General features: G+C 41.0%; 1 protein-coding gene across 2 annotated transcripts in view; it reads left to right on the forward strand.

The window, feature by feature from the left end:
- The window catches only part of PARN (poly(A)-specific ribonuclease), a 196,365-nt gene that overhangs the window by 140,785 nt on the left and 42,721 nt on the right, over nucleotides 1–12,859 (forward strand). For both annotated transcript variants that reach the window (XM_003269303.3, XM_030798055.1), the window contains one exon: nucleotides 8,140–8,329. In XM_003269303.3, the coding sequence (XP_003269351.1) occupies nucleotides 8,140–8,329 (190 nt within the window). The remainder of the gene's footprint in view (nucleotides 1–8,139; nucleotides 8,330–12,859) is intronic.

Raw genomic sequence — 12,859 nt, forward strand, 5'->3', positions numbered from 1 at the left:
AGATCATTTTTCTGAACACAGGAAAATGTTCATAATGACCATTAGGGTTGGGTGTTTCTGTTTTCCTTTATTTTTAGTATCTTTCTTTAAAGATTTTTAAAGTTTGCCTTTTGCAAAATCTGATAAAACCCTTCATTCTCTATCTGGTAAATTGGAGAGGCTGTCCATCTGTTGTAAATTTAAACTTGATCAAAACTTTATGGAATATGAAAAAACTTTTGTATTTAATATATTCATATTTAAATAAGCAAACAAACACAAAGCAACCTTTAGTGTCATCCAGGCATGGGGTGACAATCCTGAATGACAGTGTGGTGATTTAGGGCCTCAGGCTGGTGGTTGCTCTGAGGGGAATAAGGAGAGGCCATCTTAAAGGGTGTCAGAGAGGGCACCTTTGACATTAAGGCACACACTGGCATTGGAGTAGGATTTGGGCCTGTGAAGTAGGCAGAGGCCACTCTTGGCACACATCACTTCTGATCATGGAGTAACACACGAGGTTATCACACAGGGACTCCTTCCGGTGTTTGCACAAAGCTGTTGGGTGGAGAGATGGACACACTCTACTTCCTTGCAGACAGATGTATGCCTGTGTTAACTCTGCATGACACAAACCGGGTCCCTTCCAGTGCATGTGGTGTCGTGGAAGGAATGTAGGCTTTGGTTGGGGTCCCAGCCTACACATGTAATCTTTGGGACCTTGGGCCAGTCCCTTTTTATGAGTCTCAGTGTCCTTATCTATAAAGCCAGGTTAATGCCGACAGGATTTTCTGTGCTAACAGAGGAAATAGCCAATAAATAGTTCTCTTTCGTTTTATTTATATTTATTTATTTATTTATTTATTTATTTATTTATTTATTTGAGACAGGGTCTCACTTCGTCAACTTGGCTGGAGTGTAATGGCACAATCTCAGCTCACTGCAACCTCCAAATCCTGGGCTCAAACAGTCCTCCTACCTCACCCCTCCAAGTATCTGGGACTACAGGCATGCCTGGCTAATCTTTGTATTTTAAGTAGAGACAGGGTTTCACCATGTTACCCAGGCTGGTCTTGAACTGCTGGACTCAAGTGATCCGCTAGCCTTGGCCTCCCAAAGTGCTGGGATTATAGGCATGAGCCACCATGTCCAGCCCTCTTTGTTGTAACCACTGGATTAATACGAATATAGGCAATTCCCTTAGACATTGAGAACTTGATGTTTGCTGAGAATGGCCATGGCAAAAAATGCAGGACTACTGGTGTGTAACTGCTTCAGCAGTTTCCTAGTATACCCTCCCCACCCCCAAACAATTGCTACAATAAACTGGTTTCAACCCTCTAAGAAGCAGACTGCAAAAACGCCCTTAGCCGCCGAGCAAGGCTGAAGTCTGGCATCTGAGCTGCAGTACACATTTACACCACATGTGTCCCACTCAGGGGCTCCACTTCCATGGGACTGAAGACATTGAAACAGCAGTAAGTTTGAGCTAATCTTAAAGAGACCTTCTCACTTAAGCGGATTGTATTGGAAATGGCGTTTAGTAGTTGGACAGGGTAAAACAATGGAAAAGCTAGAATTTTTTTTTTTTTTTTAAGTCTCACTCTGTCACCAGGATGGAGTGCAGTGACAAGATCTCGGCTCCCTGCAACCTCCACCTCTCATGTTCAAGCAATTCTCCTGCCTCAGCCTCCCGAGTAGCGGGGATTACAGGCACGCTAGAAATTTTTTGTTTATTTGAAATGTAATGAACATCTGTGAAACCACCACTCAACTAAAGAATTAAAACATTACTAATAAATTACATCTACCTATTGCTCTTCTCCTGTCTAGTTCTCCTGATTCCCTTCCAGTACCAACTATTCTACTGAAGTTTGTGCTGATCATCTTCTTGCTATTTTTTGTTCTCCCTCTCATACACACCCCCGCCATGTGTGTATGTATGTGTGTTGCGGGGCGTGAGGGGGATTGCATTTATCATTCACCGTTACATCACTGAGATGCATCCATTTTATTCTGTGTAGCTGTAGTTCACTCATATTTTCTCTTAGACAATATTCCATTGTGTGAATGTACTGCAGATTTGTCCCTTTACCCAAGGATGAGGATTTGGAGCCCTCCCTCTCTTTCTCTTTCTTTTTAGCTATTATGAACTATGAACAGTTTTTTTTTTTTTTTTTGGAAACTCTTGTATTGATCTCTTATTATTCATGAGTGAAATTACAGGGTCATAGGAAGTGTGAATGATCATCTTTAAGTGAGAACACTAACTTGTTTTCCAAAATGGTGGTACAACCACTGGGGATCCTGTTGCTCCACACCTTCCCAATAGTTGTATTATCAGTGTTTTTATAATTTTTGCCAACGCAGTAGGTATAGAATCATGTCTCATTATAGTCATGATTTGCCTTTGTTTGCGGCTGAGCATCTCTGCATATGTCCACTGGCCTCACACACCTCCCTTCTGTGCAGTGACTGTACGTGCTTCTCATGCCTTGTGCCCAGTTTTCTGCAGTTGTTTCCTTACTGGTTTGTGGCTGTTTTTATGTATTCTAGTGCTAATCCTGTCAGTTGAATGTCTTACAGATATCTTCTCCCAGTTTATAGATTGTCTTTCTTCTCTTTAAAGTGTCTTCTGATGGACAAAGCCTTTAATATTAATGTAGCCAAACTTATTGATCTTTTCTTTTATGCCTGTCCTTTTTTCTGTCTTTGTAAATTCTTCCCTACTTCAAGCTCAGAAAGATACTCACTTATATTTTCTTTACAAGTTCTCAGAGTTTGCTTTTGACATTTAAGCTCTTCATCCATCTGGAGTGAATTTTTCGGCATGGTGTGACTAAGAATCCAATTTCTTTTTTTTTTTTTCCCCTATGGATAAACAATTTTTCCAGCTTTTCCTTTTCCAGGCAGTTCTGTCAAAAATCAAAATTTCATAGATGTATACGTGTTTTTCTAGGCTCTTAGAATTCTGTACCATTGGTCAGTTTATCTCAGCACCGTTACTCCACTGTCTCAATTCCTATAGCTTTACAATAAGCTTTTTTACTTAGTAAAGCAAGTCCCCCTTCCCATTCTTTTTTAGAAATGTCCCAGCTATTGTTGGCCCTTTTATTCTAATTTTAGAATACATCTTTCAGGTTTCCCAGAATAACTGAGGTTTAATTGATGTATAATAAAATGACTGTCTTTGGTGTACAGTTCTGTGCCTCAGCAAATGCATGCAGTAATGTAATCAGCACTGCAATCAGGATATAGAATAGTTCTGTCACATTCAAAATGCCCTCCCCCTCTTTGTAGTCAACTTCCTCTCCCATTCCAGCCCCAGCACCAGCCCCAGGCTGTCACAAGCACTGTTGTTTTCTATTGAGATTTTTTTTCTTACTTTTAATTTTTTTCAATATTTAATTAAAATGTTGGAGGCCAACTCTGGGCACACTGCCTATGAGTTAGCCCTGTTCCGCAGAAGCTATTTAAAAAATAAAATAAAATGTTGGAATATTTTTGCTGGAGTTGCAGTAAATCTATAAGTCAATTTAGGAAGGAATCTACATCTTATGTTGTCTTCCTCTTCGTAAACATAATGCATCAACTTGGGTGGAAAGTCTTTGCTTGACAGTAGTGGAAAGTTCTTTAAAAAACAAAAAAGTCTAAACATTTTAAGTAATTCCTTAATACAGGAAGCATTTTATAAGCTAATTGTCAACCTACATAAACAAAATGCATATAAATACACAGCAGGCATGTGGCAGTATTACATTGTTAAAATGTATATATAAATGCCATATCCTGGTTCCAAGCCAGCTTTGTTGCTTACCTACAAGACCTCAGGCAAGCTGTTTAGTTTCTCCAATGCTCAGTCTCTTTATTTGTGTGGTGACTAGAACATCCGAAGATTAAATGCTATGCTGTGTGCAGTGTCAAGAGACAATGGACCAGGCACAGTGAAGCCGGAGGGGTTGAGACTCTCATGTGAGGGAACTGCTCCCACTCACCTCCAGGGAAACAGGGAGGACTCTTAGCACGTTTGGTTCCCCAGTGGGTTTCACAAAGTGACAAGACCGATAGATTGCCTTGAATCATTTCCCTGACACATTTGGAAAAGGTTAGTGTTACCCAGCAGCCTGCTACATGCTGCTTCTGACAGGCGAGCTGGAATAGCTGGAGGACACAGTTGACAGCCAATTCATTTTGCTGATTCATCCATTAGAGGCGTGGCTTCGAGCCAGAGCTTGGCTTCTAGATTAAAGGCCGAGAGCTGCAAAGCTGCTGGGGCTCGAAGGAATGCTGGTAAATTATTGCCACGTGGAGGCCAGCAGTGAAAAGCGGACTGTTATTTATTTCCCCTTTTAGTGATCCTAAATTTCAAATGTGCTCAGATAAATTCCCTCGCCATGGTTAGGGACTTGTTTGTAACATTTGTCTATCAGCTGGGAGCTGAATTATTGAAAACAATCAGATATCATTAAATAGATTATCTCAGCTCCCCTGTGACCCTGTCATCACCTTTGCTTTCACGGGGAATATTGACCCAAGCCTCCTCTCCTACTTGGTAATCCAAATTAAACTTGAGAGCAGGATTTTTTTCGAGATAGGGTCTTGCTGTGTTGCCCAGGCTGGAGTGAGTACAATGGTGCAATCGTGGCTCACTGCAGACTTGATTTCCTGGGCTCAGTCAATCCTCTCACCTCAGCCTCCCTAATAACTGAGACTATAGTCTGAAGCCACCACATCTGGCTAATTTTTATGGTTTTTTTTTGTAGAGAACGGGGTTTTGCCCCGTTATCCAGGCTGGTCTCGAACTCCTGGGCTCAAGCAGTCCTCCTGCCTTGGCCTCGCAGAGTGCTGGGACTCTAGACATGAGCGAGCACACCTGGCAACAGAGGGATTATTGCAGGTGTCATCCCTTTTGGGTGTGCTTGCAAAATAAACCTTTTAGATTAAAGAATGCAATAGCCAAGCCGCGCTCGGTGGCTCACGGGCGTAATCCCAGCACTTTGAGAGGCCGAGGCAGGTGGATCACTTGAGCCCAGGAGTTCAAGACCAGCCTGGCCAACACGGTGAAACCCTGTCTCTATGAAAATTACAAAAATTAGCTGGGCGTGGTGGCGCACACCTATAGTTTCAGCTATTCAGAGGCTGAGGCATGGGAATCGCTTTGACCCGTGAGGCGGAGATTGCAATGAGCCTAGATGGAGCCACTGTACTCCAGCATAGGTGACAGAGCAAGACTCTATCTCAAATAAATAAATAAATAAATAAATAAATATATTAATAAAAATAAAGAACTTTCTTAAAAAAAAAAGAACGAAATAGAAGAAAATCCAGGAGAATGCTCATTGGTTAACAATTGGTACAGAATAATGATGGTAGAACCAATGGGTTCTCATATATCCACATTGATGGATGAACATATTTTAATCTATCACAAGCTTAGGGAGTGACAAGCTTACAGGGAAATCACCACTACATAAATCTGGTATGTGACAGGTGATCTTTAAGAGAGGGTGGAGGTTGTGTCTTGATTTACCAAATACCTGACATAGTTCCTGGGACAAAAACACTCAGTAAGCAGTTACTATATGGAAGAATGGGTGGACAATGTTTATTGGATATAAATTGTTGGGAGGCTGGGTAAATGAGTGAAAAATAACAGAAATGTGACACATTCAAAGTAAGAAAAATAACTGTTCCAAGGAATAAGATTTTCAGGAAAGGATCCTATTTCTGTGGCTCTCTGATGTGAGTAACTTTACTCAATAGCACATCTCCAGAACTGCCTGCTTTCACCTCTTATCTCCTGAGTGAGGCAGAGTGTGCTGTTTTAAGCGCACATTTCAGTAACCCACTCGACTTCTTTGGCAGACATTGTATAATTGAACATTCTCTAGCACTTTCTTTTTAGAGACGAGGGTCTCACAGTGTTGTTGCCCAGGTTGGTCTTCAACTACATAGGCTCAAGTTGTCCTCCCGCCTTGGCCTCCCAAAGTGCTGGGATTACAAGTGTGAGCCACTGTGCCCTGCCTCTCCAATACTTTGAGGGTTTTTTTTTTCCTTTTTCTCTTTAACTCTTGAGTGAATATTTTTAAAGTACACAAACTTCTTAGTAAAAATTTGTGTTTTCTGAAGAAGTAGGGTTTTTTCCTGTTTTGTTCTGCTTTTTAGATGACTAAATATTTAGGGCATGACATTCCGGAAACCTTTGTTGCACTAAGTTTTAGTGAAATCTGGCCTAGTTGAAGATTAAAATGTGTCAGGTGCCAGATGTGGGACATCTGCCTCTCATACAGTTGTCTTTCCCTCTGTTTTAAGGTCCCTGGTAAACTGGAGTCCCTTGTCCAGTGCCGACGTGCCCAAAGCCTGCCTGCTCGTCACCAGCACTGCATTCTGCTCTTCATTCAGTCTAATCATTTTTATTGAGAACTATTCCATATCCAGAGGTTTTCTAGGTGCAGGTAGACAGATTCTGTTTCTGACATCATGGCGCTTTGCGGCTACCAGGTACAAAGACTGCCCTGAACAGCGTGGCCAGGCTCCGATGCTCTCACTGCCAGTGTGGGTAATAGTTGTTGGTAGTGCTAGTGGGCTGGGAATGCATATGCCCAAACTGGAAGCCAGAAGTAGCAAATGGGCACCAAGAGGGCACCGTTGATCCTCACTCCTTTGCTGCCATCGTGATCCATCCACAGCAGCCTCAGAAGAGGGGGCAGCATGGGATCAGAACACAACTGACCTGGCCTTAGTCTGAAGCATTAACACCAAGGGGGGATTAAGCCCCAGTGTTCAAGTACCGCTGCCAGCCAGAGACGCATTACAGAGAATTAGCAGTCCTTAAGGCGGAAGGAGCAGAGGCATGTCCTAAGTATTGTGCAGCTGTGTTAAATTTGCAGCGTGCATGGGAGCTAAGCTATGAGGAAGCAAAGGCATAAGAATGATGTAATGGACTTTGGGACTCCAGGGGAAGGACAGGAGGGGGTGAGGGATAAAAGACTGCACACTGGGTGCAGTATACAGTGCTCAGGTGACGGATGCACCAAAACTCAGAAATCACCATTGAATAACTTTTCCATGCAACCAAACACCACCTGTTCCCCCAAAGCTATTGAAATAAGATAAAGAAAATACAAAAAAAAGCATATGTAGGGTAATTCCAGTTATAGGTAGCTTAAGAGAAGGCAAAATTAAGCCCTGATGATAGCACTGGTGACAGTAAAGTTTTCAAGTTGAGGAAGATAATGCTATAATTGTACTACACATTTGAGGCGCCTTCGTCCAGTGAAGGAGGGGTGGGAGGCTGCCTAAAAACAGGCATGAGGGTGAGAGGATGTTCTTTATCTTAATTTGTGTGATGGACAACACGTGAGTGTACAAATTTGTTTAAAACTCATTGTAACAAAACAATAAAGCCTGATGGTTTAAAAAAATTAATAAAATGAAAATAATAAAGCACTTCCAAAAAAACTTTGCAGAGTCCAGAATGAGATGCAGAGCAATAAGAAGGACCCTGGTATTAGGGTTTGAGGAACCTGGTTTTGCATCTTATCCCTGCCGTTCACCAGGGATGGTCCGCAGCAAAACCCTGACCTCTGTGACCCTGCTTTCTCACCAGTAAAAACATTTCCTCCCTTGCAAGCGTACTATGAAGATTAGATATAATGCATGTAAAACACTGCACATAGACTTACAGGAGATCTTCAGTGTGTGACACAGTAATCGCCACCACTGGCAATATTGCTTTTTGTTGTCATTTTATTTTAGGAAAATAGTGAGGGTTTATAGTTTTCCCTTAGTGGTTTTGTTTATTTTCGTTTTGTTACTCTGAAAATGAATAATATCCAAATAGTAATGTTGGCTGCAAATATTTTGAAAATTATTATTTTACTTACATCATTACGGTTCTTTACAGTTTACAAAGCACTTTCACACTGAAAAGGAGATTGGGGAGCAATGGCTTTTTTTTCCAGATGAGAAAACTCAGACTTGGAGAGTTTACAGGTGTACCCAAGGTCATTTGTCTTCCAGGTGGCAGAGCCAAGGGTCGGTCAGACCTTAGGCCTGATGGGGCTCCTTTGACCACCTTAGGCCACATTTCAAAAGTGACATCTTTGGGGCTAGGCCAGACTTTTGTAAGCATTTTATTTCTTTTTCTTTTCCTTGTAGCTGTCAATACCAGCAAATATGCAGAAAGCTATCGGATCCAAACCTATGCTGAATATATGGGGAGAAAACAGGAAGAGAAGCAGATCAAAAGAAAGTGGACTGAAGATGGCTGGAAGGAGGCTGACAGCAAACGGTTAAACCCCCAGTGCATACCCTACTCCCTGCAGAATCACTATTACCACAACAATAGGTAAGAGCTCTCAGCTGTTAAGTTAAAAGGCCGGAGTTCTAGCAATGACTTTTCTTGTTGCTTCTCATAGGTTTGTAAGTACTAAATCTGACTTTTGAGAAAGATGGCCTTTCTAACTTTTCACATCATAACAGAAGTGACTATGACCTGAATTCCCTGTATTTTAGAGACTGCTTTATAGACCATAGCCGTTTTGATTAACCCTCACAAAACCTCTTTGAGGTAGACAGGACTTTTTTTTTTTTTTTGAGCCAGGGTCTCATTCTGTTGCCCAGGCTGGAGTGCAGTGGTGCAGTCACAGCTCGCTGCAGCTTTGACCTGGGCTCAAGTGATCCTCCAACCTCAACCTGAGTAGCTGGCACTACAGGTACGCACCACCACGCCTGGCTAATTTTGATTTTTTGTAGAGATGAGGTCTCGCTGTATTGCCCAGGCTGGTCTCAAATTCCTGGATGCAAGTGATGCTCTCGCCTCGGCCTCCCAAAGTGCTTGGATTACAGGTGTGAACCACTGTGCCTGGCCCAGGATATGTCTTATTCCCATTTTAGGGATGAGGAGATGGAGACTCTGTGTCTTGTTCACCAGTTCTGTGAGAGAACCAGGATTAGAACTGAACTCGTGTGTCTGATCCCGTCCTCTTCTCAGTATGACTGCCTCTGCCTGATCTCCTGAGCTTTCAGATCCTGTAGATACTGAACCATGTGCCTACTGTAGAAAGAATGCTTGACCCACATTTCCTTTTACCACCCATAATCCTCCCTGCAGGATATAAATGCTGGCAACATTTGGTGTCTTTGTGAAACTACAAAACACAGGTATAGAAAGTGGGAAAAATGTGTACATACATAATGTTCATTATAGAAAATTGTGAAGTTTAGAACAATGTGAATTAACAAGAGAAAAAAATTAGCCATAATCCCGACACCCAGAAGCAATCACTGTTAATATTTCAGATTGCCCTCTATACTTTAAAAATGGTTTTTTAGAGATTAAAACAATTGAGGTATGATTAAGATAAAATAAAATGCAGAGATCATAAATGTTTAGTTCAAAGAGTTTTAACAGTTGTATACACTCATATAACCTCCAACCAAAGCAAGATATAGAACATTTCTGTTTCCCTTGAATTTCCTTATGTCTGTTTTCAAACAATCCCAAATTCCCACTACAATTGCCATGACCCTAAGCAACCGTTTTTAAATTTTTACCACTCTATGATTAGTTTCACCTATTCTTGGAATTTATAAAAAATAGAATTGTTTGGCATTGTGTTTAACTTTTTTGCTTAATATATTTTTTAAATTCATCCTTGCTATTGCATCTCAGCAGTTTTTTTTAATCATTGAGTAGTATTTAATTATGTAAATATGCAGCATTTATTTTACCCCCATTCTCTTGATGGTGGACATTGGAATTGTTTCTAGTTTGGAGCTATTATGAGTAAGGCTGCTGTGAATGTTTCAGTAAGATAATTTTTTTGTCTGCACATGTAGGAGTAGAATTATTGATTTTTAGGATAAGTTTGTATTGAACTTTATAAGAACAAAGCAACAGCTCTTCAAAGTGGATATAGCATTTCATAGTACGAGTTTGATATGCCATTTTATTGTATGAGTTTCAGTTGCTCCACATCCTTGTCAGCATTTCATGCCATCAATCTTTTATTTATTTATTTATTTATTTATTTATTTATTTATTTATTTATTGAGACAGGTCTTGCTCTTTTTCCCAGGCTGGAGTACAGTGGTGCGATCTTGGCTCACTGCAACCTCCCTCATGGGATTAAGCGATTCACGGGCCTCTGCTTCCCGAGAAGCTGCAACTACAGATGCGCACCACCACACCCGGTTAATTTTTGTATTTTTAGCAGAGACGATGTTTTGCCACTTTGGCCAGGCTGGTCTCGAACTCCTGACCGCAAGTGATCTGCCTGCCTTGGCCTCCCAAAGTGTTGGGATTACAGGCGTGAGCCACTGCACCTGACTGTCAATCTTTATGAGACAGTATTGCATTGTGGTTTTAATTTGCATTTCTCTCATAACTAATGATATTGACTACCATTTAATGTTCTTGTTGACCATTGAGGTGGCTTTTAAGTCTCTTACCCCTTTTAAAATTGGGTTGTTTGTCTTTTCGCTATTAACTTATGGTTCTTTTATGTAGTCTGGATACGTAGCCTTTGTCAGATGTTTTTGCTGCCCGTGTATTTTTTCGATTCTGTGGTTTACCTATTCATTTTTTTGTGATGTTTGTAAATGAGCATATATTTTTGATTTGTTCTTCTTTTCTTTTGAGACAGAGTCTTGCTTTGTTGTCTAGGCTGGAGTACAGTGGTGCAATCTCAGCTCACTGCAACCTCTGCCTCTCAGGTTCAAGTGATTCTCGTGCCTCAACTTCCTGAGTAGATTACAGACGTGCGCCACCATGCCCACGTAATTTTTGTATTTTTAGTAGAGACAGGGTTTCGCCATGTTGCCCAGGCAGGCCTTGAACTCCTGGCCTCAAGTGATCTAGCAGCCTCGGCCTCCCAAAGTGCTGGGATTACAGGTGTGAGCCACCACACCCAGCCAGATATTTTTAATTTTCATAAAGTCCTCTTTATTAAGTTTTTTCCTTTTTATTGTTAGTGAATTCCCCCCCACCCCCCAAAATCTTTGTCTACCCTAAGGTTGCAGTGATTGTCTCTTTTTTTTACTTTTTTATTTATTTTATTTTTTTATTTTTTTGGTAGAAGGTTTGTAATTTTAACTTTTACATTTAGGTCATTACCCATTTCAAATTAATTCTGTCTGTGGAGTAAGACATGGAGATCAGGGTTTATTTTTTTCCGTATGACTGTCTGATTGTTCCAACAACATTTTAACAATTTGTTTAAAAGAGTTTTTTTCCTTCATTGGTTTGACTCACTACCTTTGTCAAGAATCAACTGATCGTGTATGTCTAGGTCTGTTTCTGCTCTCTTCACTTCCAGTCAGTTATGTCTTTCCTTATGCCAGTACCACACTGTCTTATTACTGTGGGTTTATAGTGTCTTAAAACCAGAAAGCATATACCCTCTAACATTGTTCTTTTTCAGATTTCTTTGGCCATTCTAGATCTTTTGCATTCTATATAAATTTTAGAATAATCTTGCCAGTTTCTTCAGTAAGCCTATTTTTTAGTTTTTACTGTGGCGATCTTGTATATTTTATGTTAGTTTTCTTCCTAAGTTTTGTTGTTGTTTTTAATAGAGATGGGGGTCTCACTCTGTCATCCAGGCTAGAGTGCAGTAGCATGATCACAGCTCACTGCAGCCTTGACCTCTTGGGCCCTAGGAGTCTCCTGCCTCAGCCCTCCAAATAGCTGGGACTACAGCCACTTGCCACCACTCCTGGCTAATTTTTAAAAATTTTTTTGTAGAGACACGGTCTCACTGTATTGCCCAAGCTGGTCTCGAACTCCTGGGTTCAAGTCAACCTCCCGCCTTGGCCTCCTAAAGTGTTAGTATTATAGGTATGAGCCACCAGGCCTGGCCTGGAATTGTTTCTTAAATGTCATTTTCAAACTGTTTGCTGCTTTTGTATAGAAATGCAATTCATTGTCGCCGGGCACAGTGGCTCCCACCTGTAATCCCAGCACTTTGGGAGGCCAAGGCGGGCAGATCACCTGAGGTCAGGAGTTCAAAACCAGCCTGGCCAAACCCTGTCTCTACTTAAAATACAAGAATTAGCTGGCTGTGGTGGCAGGTGCCTATAATCCCAGCTACTCAGGAGGCTGAGGTCAGGAGAATCAGTTGAACCCAGGAGACAGAGGTTGCAGTGAGCCGAGGTCACACCATTGCACTTCAGCCTGGGGGACAAGAGCGAGACTTCATCTCAAAAAACAGCAATATAATTCATTGTTATATATTGACTTCATATTTTGCCAACCTTTTAAATTCACTTATTTGTTCTAATAGGATTTTAAAAAATATTCCATAAGGTTTTCTATGTGCACAGTTATGTTGTATGCTATTAACAAGTTTTACATCTTTTCCAGTCTTTATGTCTTTTATTTATTTTTCTTGCCTTATTGCACTGACTAGCACCTTTAGCATATGGTTAAGTAGAAATAGAGAGAGTGGATATCTCTGCCTTGTTTCCAGTATTAGGGAGGAGAGGTTCAATGTTTGCCCATTAAGTAAGATTTTAGGTTGTTCATATACATTCTTTTTCAGGTTTAGGAAGTTCCTTTCCATTTCTAGTACGTTAAGAAATCATTCAACATCACAAATGGATATTGAATCTTTTCAGGTGCTCTTTCTGTATCTTTAAAAATTGTCCTATGGGTTTTGTCTTTTATTTATTTATTTTAAATATTTCTGAGACAGGGTCTGTTGCCCAGGCTAGAGTGCTGTGGCATAATCATAGCTCACGGCAGCCTTGAACTCCTGGGCTCAAGGTATCATCCCACCTCAGCCTCCTGAGTAGCTGGGACTATAGGTGTGCACCACCCACACTTGGCCAATTTTTTTATTTTTGTAGAGACGAGAGTCTCATTATGTTATTCAGG

Source organism: Nomascus leucogenys, chromosome 18 (genome assembly GCF_006542625.1).
Source record: "Nomascus leucogenys isolate Asia chromosome 18, Asia_NLE_v1, whole genome shotgun sequence".
Taxonomy (NCBI): Eukaryota; Metazoa; Chordata; class Mammalia; order Primates; family Hylobatidae; genus Nomascus; species Nomascus leucogenys.